At 36.6% G+C, this 24,888-nt stretch overlaps 1 protein-coding gene across 15 annotated transcripts in view; it reads right to left on the bottom strand.

Moving 5' to 3' along the window:
- ABLIM2 (actin binding LIM protein family member 2) overlaps positions 1–24,888 on the bottom strand; it is a 151,275-nt gene that overhangs the window by 31,421 nt on the left and 94,966 nt on the right. For 5 of the 15 annotated variants that reach the window (XM_013179263.3, XM_013179255.3, XM_066996547.1 and 2 more), the window contains 7 exons: positions 21,766–21,824; positions 18,513–18,590; positions 13,669–13,815; positions 10,768–10,800; positions 7,907–8,027; positions 6,131–6,229; positions 228–329 (listed from right to left, as the gene is read on the bottom strand). In XM_013179263.3, the coding sequence (XP_013034717.2) occupies positions 228–329; positions 6,131–6,229; positions 7,907–8,027; positions 10,768–10,800; positions 13,669–13,815; positions 18,513–18,590; positions 21,766–21,824 (639 nt within the window). The remainder of the gene's footprint in view (positions 1–227; positions 330–6,130; positions 6,230–7,906; positions 8,028–10,767; positions 10,801–13,668; positions 13,816–18,512; positions 18,591–21,765; positions 21,825–24,888) is intronic. The other 10 variants (XM_013179293.3, XM_013179275.3, XM_066996545.1 and 7 more) reach the window with 8 other exon arrangements.

Genomic DNA, 24,888 nt, shown 5'->3' with positions numbered 1-24,888 from the left:
CTAGGCTTAATAACATTTGCCATCATCTAATGCAAATTTTTATACCTAAGAATGCAGTACTAACTCCTTTATTTCTGAGACAGTTTACAGATTTTCACTCAGTAGTTTTCTTCTTTTGAAGCTCTAAATTCACAAATTAATGGGAAAACAAACAAACAAACAACATTTAGAAGAGAATAAACAGGTGTCAGCAATTGAAGATCAAACACTAAGCAGTGAATGCCTACCTGGAATATGGAAATGTCTAGGAGCCTGCTGATAGACAGAAGATGAAGATTTGCTGTCTGAGTACATGGATAAGCTTGGAGTGCTCCGACCACTTTCACTGCCTCCAAGGGGAAGAGCAAAGAAAGCAGATAAAAGAAAAAAATGGAAGGCAAAGTAGAGTATTTCAAGCATAAAAGCTTGTTCAGAATGACTTGTTAATCCAACAGTTTTAAATAACTGGGAAACCATTTTCAGCACAGCGAATTGGCTCAATTTACAAACATCTCATCAACACTTAATATCTGATAGATAATATCAGATTAAATTGCAGTCTTGCATCCACTCTTTGAAACTAAAGCTCCTCTTTTAAAAACATCATAATGAACAAAATAAAAGGATGAGCACATCCACAGTCTTGTAGTATGTTTTGCATAGTTAAGTGAATAACCTATCAATCAAGATTTTGAAAAATTTAATGCTGTGGCTCATAGCCTGCCCTTAAAACTAGTAATGAAATTATTCAGTACTGTTCAAAATACCTCAAAGCAGCACTAGACCAAAAAACAGATGTTACAGTTAAGTCAAATGCCCCTGCATATATCAGTGACAAAACTAGATGTTGAAATTTTTCGTAAATTGCAAACATTCCCCACAGATAACATGCCACAGCATTTTATATTTATGCAAAGTTGGATTATCAAGTCATAGATCTATAATGCCATAGTCACTTGACAAAATTTGAAGACATATATAACATTGATCGGTATCCATTTTTCCACTTGTTTTGTCAAATACTCATTAAGTACCATTCATTTCCTCTTAGTTTATTTCCCCGAAGCACACTCTATGGCATTATAGCACAGCTTGGCAAACAAAAAAGTAAAGCACTACTTTTTTGGGACTTGTAAAATCCAATTAATTTACAGCACTTTTAAGCAACTGGAAGCCAAACATGACATTTATTCTAACATAAAAGGGCTGTTAATTTGCTGTTATTATTTTAGTGCGGATGGAGCACAAATTTAATGGATAGTAATAATGAAATTATAGCAAGATTTTTTGGGGAAAGGAAGTGCAGCAGTTCAGAGTGCTAGATCTGTAACTGAGTTCTGCCTTCAGGGAGTGGAAGTTTTATAACCATAAAACCACTGGATTGCCATAACTATCTAGGCTATGCCCATGGAGGGCGTATCCACTGAACCCTTGCCAGATTTCTGTTGACTAGCAGTGGTGTATGATCAATGGTCTGTAACCAAACACGGCCAGGACATGCACCACTGAAATCAATAGGGTAGTGTTACTGAGTTCAATGGTAGCAGAAGCAGGCCAGATGAAATCATGATGATACATTAAGTTATCCATTCTAAATTCTTACTTTCACAGTTGGTGAAAAATTGAAATTGAAAACTATTTGGCTGTTAACACTGCATACTCAAGAACAGTGATTTCCATTTGGAATAGGGCCACAAAGCTCATCAACTCTCCTGTGCAACTCTCCTGTGAAGAAAGGCTGAGAGAGCTGGGGCTGTTTCACTCAGAGGCTGGTGAAGCAGTTGAACAGGTTGCCCAGAGAAGCTCTGAATGCCCCATCCCTGGAGGTATTCAGGCCAGGCTGGATGGGGCTTTGGGCAACCTGGGCCAGTGGGTGGCATATCTGTACATGGCTGGGGGGTTGGAACTAGATGGTCTTTAAGGTCCCTTCCAACAAAACCATTCCTTGATTCTATGAAAATATAATCAGAACAGGTGAGAAATTGAAATTACAACTGTGGGCAGTGGTGGCCTATGGTCTTTCCAAAAAGTAAGGGAAGAATTACAGAATTACTAAAAATTTGGTACACCACAATCAGTTTGCAGTCAAGTTGTCTTCAGACAAGGAACCAGACAGTTATTCAGTTTCTTGATTCCCACTTTGCTCTTGGAAAAAAAGCAGTGGTGACAGGTTTTCATTGTGCATTTATTAATTCCTTCTTTCTTTGCTGCTTGCTGCTTAGATGCTTGGCCATCCCTTCTAAGCAAAAGAAGCCTCAATTTCATTCCAAATTTGAATACAAAGAGCAGTGGTAGTTACTTACTTAAGTAAATTTCCTGACTACTCATTGGAATTTTTTTAGTTTAAAAAGAAAAGGAAAGTTTTCAAGTGATTTTCACAGAGTACTTATTCCTCATTTACTTAAAAATTAGCATGTTATTAAAAACATATTCATATATGATCTACATGAAAAACCACTTCAGTGAGCACCAGTGACCCCCAGGTGCTGGCATTATACACCCATAAAGTCATTCTTCAGGGGTAGGGTGTCAGTAACATATTCAGGGAGCCGGAAGGAAGCATTAATTAGGGTGAATAAACTTGCAAGAATACAGGAAGCAAGAGTAAGTACTAGAAAACAACAAATATGCTAACTCCTCTATGTAAGCATCACCTGCAAGGAGCACTTAGCAGAGTGATCACCTCTAATTTGCTTGAAAGGGAAGAATTATGGATGGAATGCGGGAAAAGGTTCTTCTAGCAGCTCACTCGTACAAGTTGATGTATATTTAAATTATATTTAAAATTCTGCCACTGATTTGGACAAACACAAAAGAATAGTTGCATTTCACATTATGCATATGAAAATAAGTATTTAATAATAAAGAAAAGTGAAGATATGGGTAGAAAGTTCACATGTTGAAACTCCAGACACTCTTTTAATCTAGCCTATAATAAGTCTCTAAAATAAGACCCTGCCAAGAATTTGTCTCTTTCAAGGTTTGCCTGGTACACACTGAAGAACTTCAAATAAGGTCTCTGAGAAAACAGAACTACTGGACAGAGCAATTTTTCAAACTCTTGGTTTTGTCTTCTACCACAAGCAGCTGCAGGATGTGATCTGATCTACTGGTCACTCCGTAGAGTGAAAAACCAGAATCACAAACTATTCCCTGGATTTTGTTTAACTTGGAAAGAATCTGGAAAAGTTTACTTTGAACTTCAGCATCAACCACAAAACTCTTGTGTCTTTTGGCTGCGGAGAGGGTAGGCTGCTCTTTTAACCTTGTGTGTTTTTGTAGACAACTGACCAGAGCTCAAATCGTGCTTCCTTTTTCATAGTGCTTAAGGGACTGTCAGGAAAAGTGCAATATTGCTTATACCTCCTTCCTTGTTGGCTTTTATCTTATTTGGTAGGATAAGAAATTTGATAACATGTTACATTAAGTGCTGTCTAAGTTTCCTGACTTGGGTTTGAACAACAAGCAGATACCACTGGCCAAGTAAAGACATCAGAGATTACTCCTGAAACTGGATCCTTCAATATCTGTTGGCACACGGTGCATTAAACTAGACAAAGTTTTTTGAAGTCTAATTATGAACTCTCTCCAAGTTTTCAAAGCCAAATAAATGGGCTTTGGAAGCTGGCAAGATGCTTTCCACCGTGTTTCAAGTAAGCATTTTTTCACTGGGGCTTAAGCACTGACTTTATGTTCACTGACTCTATGCTCACTGACTCCATCAACTCAAGAGGAAGAGTTATACCAAGCGTATGTACTCTGGAGATCACATACTATGATTCTCAAGGGCATGAACTGTGATGCTTTCTTGATGCAAGACTGTTACAGAATTTATCTTGAAGATATTTTGAAGACAGAAATTCTTAAAAGGGGGAAAAAAAACACACAAGTAATTTATCTGCATGATAAAGAGCAGCTCATCCTATTACTCTTCATGGAAGCTAGACTACTTCTACAGGAAGTGTACTGAAGAAAGAAGAGAAACTCAGTTATCTTATTTCTGTTGGAAAAATGATGAACTATGTAGCTTTTGGGAAGAACATGATACAAACTCAGTGAAATCAAAAGGAATATTTTGGCAGGTTTTATTTTTTCTTTGGGTAGTAAAAAATCTGTGAGCCAGAAGTTTAAAGAAAATTTTTTATTATGATTGTGGACAGCTAGTTTTACAAAGATTAGTTCTATTATTATTAACCAGTGTATTATTTTTGGATTTAATCAAAGTTTATTTATTTATTTATTTAAATTAGTTTGATTTCGCTTTTTAAAAGCTGAAATGGCAGCAATAACCTTGGTCTGGATACAAAGCACGGAGTCCTACAACTCCATTCTTCCCACACTAACCACTTTGAAGAGAAAAAAATAGTACATCAACACTCTCAAAGGACTTCTCCAGATAAGGAAAAAATGCAGTCTTCAACTCAGAGAAAAGAATTCAGAGAACTTGAAGAGGATAGGGCAAATCTTCTGACTCCTTTCAGGCTGAGACATTAACTCAGTGTAAAGCAGTGGATAATCTATACAACCTCTGCAGGGCTCAGAATTACCTATAAAGAAGAATTATAAACATGCTTGCCTGCCTCGTAGGAGTGCTGTGAAGCATTATAAATTACTGCTTGCAAGATATTTTAGCTTCTTGATAAAAAGTGTTGCAGAATTGCAAAATATTATAATTTTGATCACTCTACTAACAAATGTATGGGCAAAAACAGCTGCCACTTGAGGATTTCTTCCTACAAACATCAGCAATAAGTAATTGCTGCTGCTCTGAGCAACAGCAGGTAGCATTGAACAGAAATTCATTTTAGCAAGAGTGCTGCTAAGCAACTGCAAGCTTTTGAATAAGAGCTTTCTGTACAGTGAAATCAGGCAATGCAGCACAGTGATGAGGTTTTCTTACTCAGTACGTCACGTTGGATAATATTGTCCAAATTTAGAGGACATAGAAAAAAAATGTTCAGGCAGTGCTACAGGTGTGTGTCAGCCTTCCAAGAAATGCAGGTGGGGGTATGTGTTTGTGGGTGGGGAAAGAAGCTTTGCCGGTAGACTTTAAAATGACAATCGGTTTAATCTCATCAGCTTTTTCTTCCAGAATTTTCTCTTAAGGATCACATTTGCAGCACTTAAGTCTGATTCTGTTCCTACTTGTGTTGGTGAAATTCATCTGACTTTGAACAGAACTGTTTCTGGATACATTAGAGACTAATCAAGATGCATTAGTTATTTTTTCCAAAGGCAATGAGCATCTGCAATTGATTTGAGTTTGTATGTCAGACCTATTTGTAAATCTGGTTCCTGCAGAGGGTCACTTCCTTTTCAGTAAAGGTTACAATGACAAGGAGAACAGTTCTGCTTTACTAAATCAAATGGTACATAAGAGCTGGGGAACATGCACTGAAAATGTTTGCCATTCAAGTCTCCTCCACGCTCATGTTGTTCCTGGAGAGGACAGAATCAGGGGAAGACACGTAATTGAATGTCTTCTCTTTCTTATGTTTAAGTAGCTAGCTGAAAGAACAGCATTTGCCTGAAAGGCTTACGGGTATTCCTCATTACTGTCTCCTGTCTGCAACATGGAGTTCATTAACAGTTAATATCCAATGCAAAAAAATGTAATGGCAAGGAGACTAGTCTCAATTACTCTGTTTCAAAATACATGGCACAGATTATTTGCTAATCAGTGCAACTATATTGATTTAACCAGTTTATCTGGAAAGATTTCTGGTAATGCTGCAAATAATAATAATAATCTCTAAATGAAAGTTAGAAGGTTAAATAACTGATTGTCTGATGTTGGATCCAACATATAAGCTTGTTATAATACTTATTTAGCAACACCAAAATAGGGCAAACATAAACATTGTATCTTAGAACAAACAGGTTTTAAAATTATTTCCCTCTCTCATTTTCATCATAAAATCTATTTCCTTTGAAAAACACTTAACACTCACTGAAAATAAATAAATAAATAAATAAAACAACTCATACCCACTCATTTCTTAAAACTACACAATACGTCAAGAAAGCACTTGCAAAAAATTAAGACAAATTTTATCCAAGTGGAAGCCATGCTTGCACAGACAAAAAAAAGTGAAACACATCTGAATAAGTCTACAGTATCACAGCACGGTTTTGCATTCCTGGACCTTACCTTTGAAGAAAGGGATGTAATGATGTCTGAATGTAGATGTAGGGCTTGGGTGTTGGGGCAGGGAGATGCAGCTACTGGTACCAAGACTCTGAGTACCAGCTGGGGGCAACAGAGAGTAAGTGAAAATAAACTATTTAGTTCACTTACTGAAAGCCACAAATTACAATGCCATCCTTTCTTTTCAGGAACATTTTCCTCCTGATGCTTCAAAAACATATACTTTATATGTAAGATTTCATCTTTCTCTGGTTATGTTTAAAAACATCACAGTGGCCATACTACGTGGCTGGCCATGGACAAAGGATTTCAACAGAGAGTTATTGTATAAAGCCTTGATAATGTAATGCATCAGAAAATATTCCAGAAAGGAACCACAAAAAGCATAGCTGCACTCAGGGAAATTCTGCATATTAAAAAAGCTGCAAGAGGGAATGATATATGCTTATAATGGATCTAATGAAATGAAATGGGGAGAGCCTTGTCTGTGATGAGAACTGTTTTACAAGTGGGTCCAGTTCTCACTGCTGTCGGTGCATACTGGTAGGATTTAGACCACAATGTACCAGGACACTCAAGTGCATGGCTAATTTAAGCACTTGAAGAAACGTCCTCGAGTTGTTTCAGCTCTGAAAGTCATACATGTAATTAAATACTTAGAAAAATATTCTTAGAAGTCACTTTCTTTGTTTGCTGTGTTGTAACAACCTCCTGATAATGTATTTGGAGGACAAATAGACAACTATTAAAAATAGCAATTATGATGACTAAATTTTCAGTGAAGCTGTATGACATAAGAATTAATTTGGAATTTCTTTCATCTTTGCTCCTTCCTTTAATAGTGTGCAGCTAAGCTTAGGTATGACACAGCTGCCAGACCTTCAGCACAGACTAATCTTCCTATCTCTAATAGATCTTTGATCCTCAATCTCATCTTCATTTTACCAAAGACTTTACATAGTACAAATAATTTCTGTTTCTGTTACCCATACAATTTTTATTTCCATTGGAAAGATTAATAATTCCATATTTTTTTCTAAACTAGTTTATAATTATAATGTATCCCCAATGAAATTGGTAGACACTGAGAAAACAATAGAAATTTTTTGAATTTCTGTGTTTTCAGTTCAGATGATGAAATGGAGAAAAATTAGAATGAATTTTGAGCAATTTGGTTGATCATTCTAAGGATAAAATTCTGCACAGTGTCCATTTAGGAATGGGCATTAGTATGGAGCATCCATGCAAAGATCAAAAGAGGGTGATCCCTCCTCTTTGTGCAGAAGAACATCAATAAACATTGCTGACAGCTTCTCATCTAAAGCAATCTGGACTTCAAAAACTAGTCGTTAGTGCCTCTAGTTGCTCCTCTAGCTCTTGCACTGTGGTGAGGAGAGCCACTATGGACCATAAACCTGCAGTACAGAAGGGACACAATATCACCTGAGCACCCTCTTGGCTTTGTGCGCATTCACTGGTACTATGCTGAACCAGGAAAGAGCTGTGGATTGAATATGAGGAAGATTGGGACCAGGATTAAGTCTATCTTCTGTTTACAGATACATAAAATCAAGCCTTCTGGATGCCTGTTTTCTTTTTCTTAGTTGTTTATACCTGAGGAATTTTCTCCTTCCTCCCCATGGGACAATCTGTTCACGATAAACAAAATACTATAATGAACTACGCCTCCACCTAAAAAACCTGGAGTCTACCCTGCCTACAGCATGAGACAAAGTAGGGGAAAAATCTAGAGAACAAATAGGGCTGATTCTCAATTACCTGGTCTACTGTAATGCTGAGGAGAATGGGACGTTGGAGTGTAGCGACCATAACCCAGTGAGCCAGCAGAGCTAGGACTTGATGTCCTGTACTGTTTGAAAGATCTGTCATCTTGGTCACCCTGAGAGGAAGAGAGGAAATCTATCATTAGGGAATATAAATCACTTCCAAAGCAGGCAGAATATGCCATTTCACATGTTTCTGTGCTGTGTAGATGGAACTTGATGCTGTTGTAATGCTCCATGCAATCCCAATGAAACAAGGTGGCTTTCAGCTGTAAGCACCTCAACTGCTGTATGACCAAAGGCGCTCTGGAACTGCCAAGTTTCACAGAATGGTCGTGTTCACAGGAAAGTCAACACATACATGAATTTAAAACGACAGTATCATTTGACAAGAACATAACACTGTAGAAGTACTGTTTCAGGGCAGCATAATTCGCTACTCTCTTCCACCTTACGTAACATACATGGGTAGGTGGAAGGTGAAATCAGGCTAGCGTGATAGTACTATGGTCACTTTGTACCCATGTAAATGGCTGTACAGCATAAGGGTCACAGACAACACAACATCAGCACTTGCTGGCTTTACTACATCGCAGAAACTACTGTGTCTGCTGCATAAATTGTCCCAGCACACTGTACTACAAGCAAAACATGGTCATTATTAGCTAGGTAACCTATAATAAATACTCTTATATAAATATCATTAGAATTAACACTGCAAAATTGTACAATATATAACCTATTTCCCCAAAAAATCCTTGACTTCAACTACTTAAAACCATGTACACCTATGCAAAGCCCCTCACTTTCTATAGCTAGTTAAATTACAATTGTAATTTGCACAGTGTCTTAACAGTAAAAAACATTAAGTAATGAATTAGATAAGGAAATGACTTTCTGTCAAATAGCTACAAAAGCAAATTCAATTTTCTTGTTTAAGGAAATTGAGGAATGCCTTCAGTTAACTTCAGATTAGAGCAAATCAATGTAACCTACAGATGCTCCCTTATGGAAAGTGCTATTCCAAAAAATGCTACCCTCCTCCTATTCCAGTAGGAGTGAGTAAAGAGCATGCTATCCCATAGTAGGTGTTAGCCACTTGTCATGAATTTTGGGACATCTTCAGGCATCTGTAATTCCCACTGGATCAGTCATCATTTAAACACACAGAAGGTCCTATTTGGCCCCATCATCATCTTCCAGATTCCTATCAGGACAACTTAATTATATCTATCCATTCATCTTTAGATTCTTCCTGCCTGCAGTTTCCAGTTTAGCTGCTCTGGGACTACCCTTGACACTGGGGATGTACAACATCATCTCAGTCACCACTTTCTCTCCTCTAGCTGAAGTGTCCTCTGTTCCTTCCACATCACCCCAGACTCAGTGACTGCATTTTCAAAAATACTGAAGATCAGTTTTGCATACTAGTAAATAGCATTATTGCTTAAATATCCATTTCAAAGTCAGAAATTATCCAAGAAAGGAAGAACAACAACTGGCGCCTTCCCAAGCATGCGGCATTCTACAGGCGTTCTGCCACCAACTCCTCCACGCTCAGTTTGAAATGTTTCCCCCTCTATGTAGCTATATTATTTAATACCCATTCTAACCCATGCAAAAAGAGTTACATGTCAGTATAGCCACATCCCTGGAAAGTCTTGGGGTGATATCTTCATACCATATGAGTGTTATCTAATGTTCTTTGAAGTTCCAATTGTATGGCACAGTGAATATTTTTTTCTGATAAAACCCTCTCCAACAAAACTGGTGACAAGTTTGCAGAGGATGATGCCTAAGCACCTGATCATAGATTCTTTAGAGAAAGACGGGAAACAGCAAAGCTGGATAACTTGGGATAATTCGTATGACATAGGTAACAGCAGCACTGACCTCCATACTAGTGCCACTTCTGGAATTAAACAGCATGACAACTAGCTAACTGATAGCTAATGAAAGGAAATTATTGTAATCTTCCACAACACCAAGAGTTCATATCGATTATTTCAGACCTTACCTTTTGTGTAGTTTTGGTCTCTGTAATGAACAGTCAATCAAGTTCATGAAATCCAATATTAAATAAAGCATGTTTTTATTTTTAAAGTATCAAATAAATTACATTTGGATTGGTTAAATTCTCTGCTTAGCCAATGTTCATAGCAACAGTTGGTGATTTGTAATCTTTAATGGAAATTTCCAGTTCTTCTCTACTACCCAAATTCTGCAATACAGTTCTCTTTACATATAATTGGAATAATGGAGAAATGAGCCAGGCCTGTGATATTTAATTGAGTTGATATCTGGGAAGTTATGTGAAATGCTTTCACTGCCTGTAATAAGGTGATACTTCTTGAAACAATGACAGGCTTCTATCATTAACGTACATCAAGATACACTTATAAGTTCAGGTATGTGCACATGATTCAACAGTATACGTGTACAAATAGTATAAATAGTTTAACTGGCTGTGGAATAAAAAAATAAAACTAAATAAAAGAGAAAGCCATACCAAGCATTAATTCATGTCAACTCATGCTGGCAGCTTTAAATGTTAAAATAAATCCTGTTTCCCAATGGAATTTATTCAGTAGAGCTTGTAGAAGTGACCACAATACAACCTTTATTTTGGAAAGCTGAAACATGGATGACAGTGGAGATAGATGAATACAGATGACAATCCAGAAGCAGAGCACATATTCAACACAAGTAACACTGTTAAAAACAAATTATAAAACCCCATGCACTGCAGAGGCAGGAGGCAAACCCCACATTTCAGACGCTGCTGGTTATCAGTATGACCAGGTTAATGCATCACAAAATGGGTCAGAACAGGAGAACAAAGGCACTGGGGATTACCTCAGTAGGTGTTGGAGAGAGCAACTGAGGTGACTGCAAACAGCAACACACAACAAATTAGTGATACAAATTCATGCATGATGTTACTTGTGAGAAGAACTACTCTTAAAACATCAATATCCATGTATAACACATGATATAGTTAAGAAAAATAACTGTCAGGTAAGTTAGAATAATTTTTTATTTTTCTTTGTTCTTAAACAAGGTAAGAAGGAATAAGTTATAAATCCTTGCATATACAGCTGTTGTTGATTTCATTACTACAAAATCCTGTGGCCTGGTGAGGCCAGACCTGTATCACAGAGTACTGTTAGTAGAAAACCCACATTTAAAGCAGCTGCCTGAAGCACTACCAAAATCTGGATTATGATTTTGTTACTCTGAGCTAGCTGCTTTAAGGGAAACAAAAATTCCTGTACTATTTTATTTTTAATTAAACGTCATGTAATTTGATAATTTACTGTTCACTCATTTTCCTTTCAAAATTAGTGGGTTTTAAGCTTGATTATCTGAGCACAACTCTACTGAAACTCCTGGAGCTGTACATATAGCCAGGATGCTGAAGTTTGAAAATCAGGATTTTTTAATTTTTTTTTTACCATCCCGAAATCAAGGATGTAAAATATTTAGAGCATCACAAAAACGTGCACGTTGGATTGAGAGCACAGCCCCAAATGCTCTTCCTTGTATAGGCATCTAGAAACCAGATCCTATTTTTTCTTTTTTAAGATATCACTGAGGTCTTACTGACACAAATAGCTACATCAACATAGACCTACCTAAGCAAGCTTTAATCTAGTGCTACAAATATGGGGGGAAGAACAAATGCAACATGAAACTCAGTGCATGCTTTAAAGCATGTCCATGAGTGAAGGCAGAAAACTGGCTGTAAAGTCTGTGTTAAGACTGGTATCTTAATTGTTATTGGTAAGTAATATATCTAGCTTAAAGCTTGCTCAAATATATCTGTATGCTAGCAACCATGGCTGAAGGGGACATGCACTCCTGAGCCTCACTTGGGTCTTTGGAAGCAAGCAAGAAAACAGCTGTTTTGTAGGCAGGTTTTGGGCCGCTGGTCCCAAGTGAACCAGTGTATCTCCTACTGCCCCAAGGGAAAAGGCCCTCTTTTATGATGTGGTCATTTTTATCATCGTATTTATCTTACGAAAAGGGCGATGACTCCAGCTGTCCTAATAAACTTTTCCTATAGCAGGATAACCACTGAGCTACACACTAAAGGCAGGTGCTATACACTAAAGGCAGCAATACCCTCTTTGATTTTTTTTTTTTTTTTAAGAGCTCAGCTGCAATTGCCTCCTATCCCACTGCTAAAATTGGAGTGTTGAGGTTTACAAAGTTTGCAGCCGCTGGATCCCAGTCAAAACTGGGCTTCCGCCAAACCAGTCAGTTTCACTGCACCTCTGAGTGGCTGTCCCACCTCTGGCATCTCCAGCCTTTGAGTGACAGCCATGGGGTCAGATCACTCCAGGGGTCCAGACAAAACCTCGTGCCTAGCTCAGCCACACAGACACTCCAGCAAAGGAGAGGAACTGCAGCATGTGCCAAGGACCTGCTGAAAGTGGATGGGAGAAACTCCCTCCAGCAGCAGCATAGGTTTTGGCAGGTGAGATGGTTTTATAACCATCTCCTTGAAGCATGTGCAATGACTGAGTCTTCAGAGGAGTTGGGCAGAAAGTTGCAGAGCATATGCACCTCTGTCAAATCTAGATGTCACCTCTGAAAGGTCAGATGTGAATGGGCAGTTGAGGAAGGACACAAACATTATCAGCACCCACAAGTTTTGACATCGAAAGGAAGTGTTTACACTGTATAGGTTCAGGGTGAGGCAGCAGCTTTCAGTTTTATGAATTCAGAAACCACTAAATACCATTTAAACTCTTTACCAAATATAACCTTATTTTTTTTAGCACTCAGTATAATGGAGCTACTGTGGTTCAGCACTGTACGGGGAGGATTTGGAAGTGAGTTTGCAAGAACTAATATGTACTGCACTTTACCTGAGAGTAGCACTGGAGACTTCAGTGGTACTGATTAAGCATAAAAGGCAATGGTGATAGCAAGACTGGGACTATTATAAAATAGTACTGCTATTATTTCTAGTATTTATTTCTATCCATCCATTTACACCTATAGAGAAAAAAAGACTTCCATTCTAGACAGTATATAACTTACTAACATATCTAGTATATCTGAGAGGTTTAATTTGCAAAAAGCATCTAAAATTATAAAATAAATTAGAAATTGAAACAAAAGGAAGGTATGATTAGGGAAGAAAAGCAAACTTGAATGACAGGAGTTATATACAAATATGCTTCACAAAAAAAGTCAGAATTAATAAGATTATGTTAAATTAGATTTCATTACCACAAATTATTTAACATTAGCTCTGCATATGAATAGATTGAAATGCATGTGTGACATGAGGATGAACTTTAGTAAGGGACAGTTGAAAGAAATTTGTGCATAGCAAAGTGATACCATTGTTGTGCTACCAAAATAACATAGTACACTTTAAAAAAAAAAATCATGAAAGACATTTGGCTTTGCTTCTGATTTTTGCATTATAATTAGCAATGGCTCGTGTTTCCATGTAGAACTCCTCTCATAGAAAAACATATTTTAATTACATGTCATCTGTTTAAAAAATGATCACAGAAAGCAATTCTTTAATTTCCATGAACTAAAAAGTGAAATGAAAGCCTCACTTGTATTTTTAGAAGGCTAAAATGCTTTGTGGGTGAATGGATGACATGACTCAATTAATTGAAGTTATAAAAGATATGTATTTTTTAATTCTGCACATTTTAGTGTTCAGCAACTTTTAATGATGACATTAAATCTCAAATTCATATTAAAAAAAAAATACCCATGTTTCAGTACCTCCCCGTAACTATGCCTGTCATCTGAAGAGTAACTGATATATGGAGAATAGGAGATCATATCTGGGCGGTCAATGTTATAGATGGCTTTATTTTTAGGAAGAGCAGCCAAATCCCTGTAGTCAAGAATTTCATCTCCAAGCTTTGCCTAAGAAAAGGAGGAAAGAAAGCAATGAGAATAAGAAAGAATATGATCAGAATACAATCAGAAAAGGACAGATATATATAGATAGAAAAGTCATCATCATAGTAATAGGCTATCTTTTTCTTTGTGCAAATTTAAGTATCTTATATTTACTACACAATGCTAAATATTACTGTTGCTTTCTTATTAGATACTGGTGCTTTCTCCTTTTCTTTTTCACTCACATTTAGCTAATAGGAATAGCATGGCACAATTCCAGTTCCCTTGGTTATATCCCGCTTACTGTTAGCTGCATAAAGAGACATGTGGGACAGATATTGAAGTCTTTTTCAGGCAAAACACCCTTCATTTTAAAGTGGTTTTGGTGTGCAGGGTTCCCCTACCACAAGCAGTAGTGAATAATCACATGTGTATTTCCAACATATACTCTCCAGATGCTGACAAACATTAGTCAGGTCTTTAATTTTTTCCATTCAGCTGTATCCCACAACTTCACCTCCTTTCCTGACTATTTCTAAGTAGTCCTTAATTACAGGTCACAAACCAGCAGATGACGGATTTGCACTGTGGTAGATTAGTTGGAAGATCACAGATGCCACTTAAGTAAAATTCAAATCCTTTCGGGAGACTCACACAACCAACAGAGGAAAAAAGCTTGCTCTTTCCCAGCTGTTTCACTCTCCATTCTCCTCTTGCTATCCTTATTCCAAAAGCATGATTATCAAAAGCCACATTTTCACAGATTATCCTTAGGATAATGGTAACTTGCAGTAAAACTGTATCCAGCATGTATGTACTAGGCTTGTAGATATGAAGACAAGCCGGCCCACACTGAGAGGAGAGAAATGGGCAGCAAAATTGCCTAGTTCCTACCTCGGGCTTTACGGAATGATAAGTTCTTCGCTGGCAGCAAAATGATGACTGAATCTCACTTTTCTCTGAGAACTCACTGTTCTCAGTACGATCAGCTGTAAAACTGTAATAATGCTTTCCAAACGCAAAAGATATGAAAGTATCCAAGATTTATGTGTGTGGTGATTATCTCTTTACTCAGTATGAGATAAGAAAAGTTCAATAGATTTTTCAGGGAAGTTTTCTTTTAGATTAATTATACAGAAGTTTAGCATGACAACTTTCATTTATCCCTTTTCCTAAAACAATGTATGAATTGTACAAACATAAGCAACATGGGAAGGAGGAAGATTTTTCTTAACTAAGAAAGTGGAATGAAGCCACCATAACCAACACATACTCTCATCTTCAAAACTAATGATAAAATGTTTTTTAATGAAATATTTGATTCTTAAAGATGACAGTGTCCTACAGATATCACTTTTCTTGCATCTACTTCAAGAAGCTAAAGACCACTGAAAGAGCCCCTTAGTGAAAATCCCTCCCTGCTGAGAAGCCAGTGGCAACCTCTGATGCAGGGACAGGTCATTCAAAGATCAGAAGCCTGTCTGGCAGGTCTGTTCTAGGAAAAATTTGGGCAGAACTGTAGGAAGGACCAGGGGGGCTGTGATAATTTCTCTTTAAAGGTATCCAGGTTGTGCAGATTATTCTAGTGAAAACAAAAAAGTTCAAAATTGGGAATATGTGAATTACAGTAATTTTAGCCCTTATCTCTCTGTGTAGAAGTGCAGTTTTGGATCCTCCCACAAAACTTCAAAAATACCAAGAGTAAAACTTACCTACTTACAAAATTCATGTCACTCTAAATATCCAAATGTAGGAAAATTTGGATAAAAAAATGCCTTAGAGATACAGTTGCTTTCTAAACACTCCATTCTACAAGCATTCAGCCTACGTTTTCTATTTTATTTTTACCTACTTTCAAATACTTGAGTGGAATTTAAATATTCTAGAGATGACTCAAATTACAGCTAAGAGTCTTTAAGCCATTTTTTCAATAATCCGGTATTTTGGATTCTGTTAAAAACATGCTTTAAGTTTAGAGTATCTTTTTCATTTGGACTATGTACTTCTACAATTGTATAATAACAAATATGTTTCTGTATGAAAATATAATGTGATTTATATTCCCAGTATAAGAATGTACAACACATTTTTGTAACCTAAACTAAACCTTCTGGTTAGATTTATCTTTGTAGAGAACTCCTAAATCTACTTAGAATTTAGCTAAATATAAAAAAGGACTTCTGTTTAAACCCTATTTAATGGCGTGATTTAGAAATTTACTGATTTTTAAGTGGTATGCAGTGAGTCGGAAGGAATGTTTGCACTGGAGTAAATTTCAGTCTGGATATAGCTCAGCCATCACTGAAATTAATGGAAAGATGACTGTCAACTTCAAAGGGCATTAACCTATGCCCTCTCTCAGTACAAGAATACACCACAGCCTGATATCAACAGAAGGAAAAAAAAAAAAAAAGATATACAGTTTTAGTAAAGACTCTGCATGAACCACACTCAGGTTTAGTTAAAACATGCTTTCTTACTCTTTCCCTAGCTGACCAGTAAACCATGACCCAGAAGCACATCACCCGTGAGATGGTTCAGAACAAGTCTGAAGTCGCTCAGACTTGATGCCTTTGAAAGAGTAAGTACCACAGAATCATGGTTCCTAAGTTTTAACTGTTTCTCAAAATGCTCTTTTGTCAAACACAGTTCTTCAAAGAGTTCAACAGCTGTTAATGTACATTTTCACTAATTGTTTTAATTACACAAATGCATGTTATTGCTGAAAGTGCCTGTCCTGCATGTGCTTTACACTCTGCTCTGCCTTCCCTCATCTCCGCTAGCATTAGAAACATGGTAGACAGCTGGGTCTTTTTCATGGGTTATTTTCTAACAATAACAAAAAATCTTTTTCTGAGGTTATTCTTCTAGCTGAAAATAGTCTAAAAGCTGACTGATCTCTGTGTACCAACTAGCACCAAAGAGGAGACAGGAAGGCAGGGCTGGAGAGGAACAGGACCATGTGTAAGAGGGACCTTCCTTTCAGTGGCAGCATGTATTTAGATTTGGCTAAAGCAATCATGAAAGGACCCAAGACAAATTTTGAGCATGTCTGTATGTCATAACACTCCTGTAATAAAAAACAGATGCAAAAGATAGCCAAAGGATCGTTTGGATAATATAGAAGTTAAAAACCATGTTTTTGATTCTTCTTACTTTTCTGTTCATAAAAGCTGAAATAGGATTTAATTGATCTCACAGCCTTCTGACAATTAAGCAGTCATATGTGAGACAGATATAGCAAGAACTTGCACACCTCTGGGAAATCTCTTTTTCGTAATTGGCTCATATTTGGTTGAGAACTTTATTCTTTCACAGCCCCAGATGCCTCTAAAAAAGTATATTACAGTAACAAGCACTAGAGTTGTATGCTAACTTAATGATACTCTTTGAAAAAACAGAAAAAGAAAATGGAGGTTTGTCCTTGACTGTTAACAACCTATGAAGCATATTTAAAGTGATAATCACAAACACCAAGAAAAACAGTACCATCTAACAGAAAAAATGTCATTAGAAATATATAAATCTTAGAAGAATGCTTATGATTTATAAAAGCAATGAAGCAGCACATGGCTGGAGAGATAGAGACCATCTGGCCAAAGAAAATGTTTACATGATAATAGTCTTGTACCACAATGAACTGTCTTCATAGCAGTCATGGAAATGACATTTTTTTAAGAGGGAATATACCCTGGTATACAAAAGCATGGAGCTTTACTGGAAGGAGAACTCAGAAGCACTGATGGCCTTTTAGATAAGGGGCAATTCCTACACTAGTAGGTTATATAAAGGGTATATTGCTTTCAAAATTATTTCTGTTTGAAGAAAGAAGACAAGTTGGCTTCAAGGCACTGTTTCACTTGTCTCAGTGCAGTAAATAAAACTCCTTATCTTTAGTATAACAACCTCTTTGACAGTCAATCGCATCTCCAGCAGTTCCCTCTGGTACTATTCAGTGACAATGACTTACCTGTCTGAGGACAAAGAAATCTTTGACAGGACAAAGAATAGTCCTGAGAATACTGAAGACCTCACAGAGATGTTTACACAGATGCCACAATTCTGTATTTTTTTTTTCATTTATTGCTTACCAAGTGGTAGCCTTGAAACTCTGCTCATGAACAATATCTACAGCAATTATTACAACTAAGGTACACCTGGTACTGAAAAAAAATACTCAGCATAAGCTTTTATCATATTTGTGAAGTTATTTTAAACTCTCTGAGCTTTCCAGAGCTAGCACTTATTAGACCAGAAACACATCAAAGGTCCCCTGAGGTTAGGGACTGGAATTTGTAGAGGCCTGAGTCCTGTAATCATACACAAGTGTTTCCATAAGCCATCAGAGGCAGGTTCAAAGGCTTGATTTAGACGAGTAGTATTCAAATCTAAGCTTGTAATCTACCTGTGGGCTGTACTGTTTACTTAAACTTTTCTTTTTAGAAAGCATTGTGGTATTTTGCTTGCTGTGGTACAAAACAGTTCTAGTGGTAATGTAAGTGCTATAAATACACACAAAAAATAACAAGAAACTGCCAGAAGTCTGTTATGGTAAAGGCAGTATTCAAACATTTTAAACATGAGTAAGTAAATTCCATTTTAGAGGAATCACCAACTGTAGTGGTTTGGATACATTAACTTTACATACATGTTAAACTGCAGGAGGAAGCATGGGCTTTTTTCCCGATCTCACAGAATGCATTTCACAGTAAAATACTTACATAGATCACACGGCTTGGGGAACCTGATGTACTTGAAGCAGGTACAGAAATAATACTCTCAGAGGAAGTCCTTGTTTCCTGTGGCAGGAGAAGAGATGTGAAACAGAGGAAATAGGGAGACAGGCCAGAGACATTTCTTTTAATTTAACGTTTACCACTTAAAAATGGCATATTATATTTAGCTAAAAATGTACAGGCGTATCAAAAACTTGCAAAAAAATGTACTTAATCCAATTGATAATTTTGAAAATGCAAAATGATTTTACATATAACTTGCTCTCCCCTCTTCCTTTCAGAAGAGAATGGCCTGGGGCATTCCTAGGCTACCAGGACAGCCTTTGGACACTATCAGAGACATTACAGGGGCACTGCATCTGGGGTCACAAGATGATTTGTTTGCAGTATTTTTACTCTATGGTTGTAATGTCAAACCAATTCACATTGCTACTGGAACGTGTCATGGTACTGTGTCATTCACTCAGAGCAAACAGCATGACATCCTGCAGAACATCCTGAATCAGAAAACCAATAGGTTAGCTTTGCCCTCTCCGATTGTAAGAGATTCATTTCAATATTCAGCTAGTTGTTTTCTGTTTTCAATCATTCTGGCATTCAGTGACAGATCATTATTGCTTTTGGTAGATTCCTTTATGATGATAAACATAATTGCTGATAAGTAACAAAGGGTTGTGAGAAACAATGATACTGACAATGAGTGAACAGACTTGACATTCTTAACTGAAGTTTATACAAATCTTACTAAAAGTTTTATACCCTATTTTTACCCAGATATGTTAATTTATCATAAAATATTTTTTTCCCATCTATCTAAAACTGTCCCTGATTGCAAAAAGTAAGAATTTTGCCATTTGTTAAGAATGACTGTTATTTCCTATTTCACCAAATGCAGACACTTCTTATCTGGAGGTTACAACTGCTCAAACCCTTTTAACATTATTAAGCTGTCAGGTCAAGGTGGCACCCTTCCTACTACTTGTCTTTCTTGAAATACTTGCTAGCTTTTAGAAGCGATATGTGAATATACCTTAACTCAGAAGTGTCTGTATGGCAGGTATTAACACAACCTGAAGAAAGGCCCATATTATTCAATTTGTTGGCAGAGAACCATAAAACAAATGTTTAACACAGCAATCCCTTACCAAGTAGAGAAACAATGATCACTTCATAACATAGCATTTACAGAGAGGGGTGAAACATTATTTGTAATTGTTAAATGTTTTCACATGGAACAGAAAACTCTTTAATTATGAAGTAGCAAGAATGGCTAAAAGTAAAAATTCCATAAATCATACAAATATATCTATATATTCTTCATCACTTTGATGAACTTTGATTTCTTCTGCCATTTCCAGCTTTATCTCTTCTGTTTACTCATTCTTCCAAAATTTTTCTTGTTGCTGTCACACTTTTTCACTTCTTCTTCCTTCTACTCCATCTCCAAAGTTTTGTAGTGTGCTGCTACTTACTCCTCCTACTTTTGTTACCTACTTCAGTTACATGCTGTGCTTATATTTGTATAAATACATAGAGAGATGACTTTTTAGAAACAACACTCTTCACAGATTGACCAGAAGACTGCACCACCAGTATATCCTATTCCCAGCTTTACTAGATATGCTGAAAAGTCCCTTACTACCCAATTTGAAAAAGCAACCTTTCTTCTTCTTTTTTTGTTTGTTTTATTAATGAATGTAATGATCAGGGAAAAAAAAAAAAAGAAAAAAAAGAAGAGAGGAAAACCCCAAAGAAAAGGAAAAATGACTAGGCTTGGAAAAATTCCTTGAGTTTCATTCTGGTTTTTATTTGTACTTAGGTAAGACTCCCACTGACTTTCAGATATAGGTATCTTCCTCTGCTGGGGAAGGGGCAGACTCCCAGCACTCAGGAGAGATGCGTCATGAATGACATGTGTCAGCCTCTACACAATATATTACAAGCACGCTTTCTTTTCCTTGGTGGGGAAGAGACAGCCAGTATGAACCCTGTACAATAGTATCCACTGTCTGTCTTTGAAAGAGATAAAAAAAGGACCACTACACTTTCAATAAAGTACATTGGGTTTTAGTCCTGCAATTTCAGTTACTCAGTCAGAATAAAATCCTTAGGAAGCCTGAAATGCTGCATAATGCTACTAGACTGAATCAGCAGAACTTATTAAACTGAAATATTTTGACAATACACTTTTTTATTTTTATTTTTTTATATATATATACATACCGAAACACCACTTACTTGGCATTCAGAGCCTGCCACAGAATGCCAGAGCAATCACTTCCCTAACACATGGGTACAAAAACTACAGCCAAGATCCTTCAGGGTAAGGCCCAAAAAAGATTTTTCCAAAACTGTAATTTAGTCAAAGTTGCACTTGCTAACACACCAGATTTGTAAACACTCTTTTTATAGCTGCTGCCTCCTGTTCTGACTTGTCCCATGTGACTTGTGTCCAAGCCTTCATGAATCAAAGCAAGGCTTTTTTTGAACAGGATACCAAGGATACCACTTGGAGCATCAGAGAAAAGCAGAACTGAAAAGCTCCATAGTTGGCCTCTGCATTAAATGAGATAGCTGTATCTCAGTCCCACCACTTCTGAGAGATCATTTCCCCAGCTACAGATTAATTCTTCATTTCCTAAGGGCAGCTTATTCATCTGCTAACCTTGTAATTATTAAAGTTGCCAGAACAACCCCCTCTTCCCTTTGCACACAGACAGATGCACAAATCATCCAACTTAAGGAGGTACTTCAAGCCAGAGATTAAATTAAGTTGTGGCTGGCTTGCCAACTTCTTACAAACAATAAAAAAGAAATTCCAAGGAGAATTGGTACTTTTTCTTTTTTTTGTAAAAATAAATTAAGTGAAAGTCCTCTGATCTTTTAAATGTGGAGCCACATAAAAAGAGAAAAGGTCATGCACTGATTATATCATAATCAGATAGAAGTTAAAAATTAACTTTATTTCTTCATATTTTCATATTTTTTCCTATTCAGCTTACATATATAACTCTTAGGTCAGGATTCTCCTTTAATCACTAGTAAAAGCAGAATATAAAACAGTACTTTAACCAAATAGATTTCTGTCATTAAAGTTTAAAATTCCAGTAGTGAAAAAATTCCAAATCTTTCCCTCTACATCTACTACTACAAAAAAAAAAAAAAAAGAGGGATAGAGAATAAAATTTTAAAAGTGTAAAAATAAGTGTATAAAAGTGTAAAAATAAGGTATTTTTACCTTGTTTTTTTCTTCAGCCTTGGCAGCCTGTCTACAAACTGGATGCCAGATGGATGTACCTGGAGAGTAAGTTTAAAGTTTTGCTCAATTCAGTTACCAAATAAGAGGCTTTTATAAAATACAGCATGCTAACTGATTTGACTGCCATCACAATTTTGTGGATACTTTCAAAGCTAAAAATGACCACAACTCATCAGTAAAACTGACCACATACATTTTAAAGACTACGTGCACTTCAGAAAGCTACATGGACTTCAATATGTGAAATTAACATCAAAACCTGTGTCCTAAGAAACATTATACGGGATCTCTGGAACTCCTCCAGCCTGACCTCCTGTTCACAGCAGATCACATTTCAGAAGGCAGCTCAGGGCTGTGCCCAATTGGGTTCTGACCATCTCCAAGGATGGAGATCCACAGCACTCCTGGACAACATTTTCCACTCTCGTGGTAATTTTGTATTTCCTTATACGTACTCAGAATTTCCTGTTCTCTATTCTTGTAATAGGTTGGCCCAGGTCTTATTAAGGAGGACCTAGTGATGGAATAGAACATCATTGTGGCATTTAAAACTAGCTGAAAATCGTCCTTTTTTTTTTTTTTTTCTAAATTCTTCACTGTACTGACTTTGCACTACATGTTTGTGTCATATAAATTAAGTATTAAAGAACTGCTTTAATATAGGGGAATATCCATCCTCAATAAACAGAAAATACACAAACAAACCAATCCTATACTGTATATATGTGTTGAATAGAGGACTACAAACTCCAGAGATATAAGTCAACAGAAGTGTGAGAAAGAAACTTAATGGTTTTGAATTTGTCAGAAAGAAAAAAAATCTTTTAAGAGTTCAACATAACATTTAGTACTCGTGTTCAATATTCAGAGGAGTGGAATGTGTGTACCTATATAAAATGAAAAATTACATGCAAATTTTAATAGCAAAAAGGAACCTTTATGTTTATGCCAGGCTGACATAGGACAAGACACAAGCTAAAGCATTTCTCCACACAGATAAATAGCATCAGTGTACTGCAAGTTTTTTCTGAGTAACTGGGAAGTTGAGAATTTCTGTTATAAACGTTTAGTGTTTAGACTGGGTGGAGAGCACCAAGAGGATTTATAGGAAATGCTTTGTTTTCACAGCAGTTTGATAGTTTTCCAGCAGATAGTTTGATAGCAGTTTCACCAGTAGATTTTGGAAACAAGATAGAAACAGAAAGTCTATTTCCCAGAAGACAGATGGAGATCATCAGAATTCAATTCACAAGAATAATCCAGATGAACCCAGACTCAAGCAGTAGAAGATTATATGCAATTCCTGACTGGATAAATTAAGTTTAATAAGTTACTGAAGTTTTCTAGGGACTGAACCACTAAGAAATGGTTTTATAACACCTTCGAATTCAATGCTAATTTATGTTCCAATTATGAATGGGTCTGAGCTTGCCCACTGAAAGAGTTTGTCTCAAATGCCACATAATTTGATGTAAATCTTCCAAGTGGTTCTAAATAGTAATTAGATCAACTTTTTTGAATGACTTACTCCTGTCTGTGGTCACATGAAATAGGCTAGGAAACTTTTCATATAGAAGAAAAAGTCATTTCACCCCAAAGTCATCTGCTGGATGTCTACAGAAGACTCAATTTCTGCTAAGGAACGTGCAACACCTAAGGGAACTTTACATGAGTTTATTAAGAGGATGAAGAACATGTTATAAACCCCTAGGATTTTTTTTGTAATTATCTAACTCATCAGGTCAGGCAGTTCAAATAACTAATCACAGATCTTTCACAAAGTTAACACTTAACAAAGTTAAGTTTTTCATTAAAGTTTCTAATGGAAACTCCTCTTTACATGAAGACAAAAAGTGTATGATAACAAGTTGGTAGGAATGTTTCATGTATCAGGAAATAAAGTGAATAAGATGGGTCCAAGTTAGTAGGACCAGAGCATAGTTTTTTAGCTATTGAACTGAAAATCTGGACCGAAATTAATATCCATCCTTACAACAAACTAAACTTAAAAGGATTCACTGCAAGGCAATTTCAGATGGTTTGAAATCTAGAAACAAACCTGCAGTTTGGTATCTTTTTTTAAAGTATTGATTTCCCAGGGGGTTTTATCATTGCTAAGCTACTTTGCAATTGGAAGAACCACAGCATTTTCTGGCTCCTGAGAGACAATGCATGAGCACAGACAAGGATCATTATGTCCTTTAATGAGATAGTTCTTGCTGTAAACCAAAGTGACAATAAAATTGTCATTTTGAATAACGTACTAAATTCTAATTAGATCTTACTGAGACCACTGTTTTGTTTTAAATAAAGTCAAACTTTTCCAGCTTAAAGAATGATTTCTAAGTACACTTCTAGAAAACTCTGGACAATTGCATAAGTTGTAATACAGACCTGGGCAAGCATGTGATTTTGGGATAATACACCAACCTTGCAGTTCCCACATCCTACTGAGTTCCTCTTCTCTGTTTTGTTTTGAAAACATAGGCCCAGTCAAAAATGTAGGCAAAAGCCTTCATTTTCTCTGGTGACCAACCCTATATTTAACTGTGTATACAGCTTTTCTCTTTGATCAATTTAGTACAGCTAAAATTTGCTACACCTGAAACGCAGATTTTAGCTTATATCTATGTTAAATATTATTATTATTATTATTGAATAAATTACAGACCAAGTCATTCCTATTACCACTGAAATTCCCTGACAAGAAACACTGAATTTCTTCTGTGCAAGCTCATGGCTGTCTCCAGTACAGGCACTGTCTGATACAGACTTCAGATCCATGGCATCATCATCACCATTCTCTGAGGGTCATTAGGCCTGACTAAGAACTCAGATAAGGTTCTATAGACTCTCTCCTTGTATGTAAATGGACAGTGGGTACAGAATTGGTGTTACATCAGCAATGGTAGCTTTAGGAAACGTCCTGTCCTGCATGTGTGTTAAGTTTCATGTGGAAGTCTTATCACTGCAGAAAAGTCACATTTTCTAGTAAATGGAAATGTTCATAATCTTCACTGTCAAGCACTTCCATCTGCATGAAAAAACTGCTACTGCTCATTCTTCCTGTGATTCCCACTTGCTCTGTGATTTAAATCAAGA

The sequence above is a fragment of the Anser cygnoides genome, chromosome 4, assembly GCF_040182565.1.
Source record: "Anser cygnoides isolate HZ-2024a breed goose chromosome 4, Taihu_goose_T2T_genome, whole genome shotgun sequence".
Taxonomy (NCBI): domain Eukaryota; kingdom Metazoa; phylum Chordata; class Aves; order Anseriformes; family Anatidae; genus Anser; species Anser cygnoides.
This window is presented reverse-complemented; position numbering and strand designations above follow the sequence as displayed.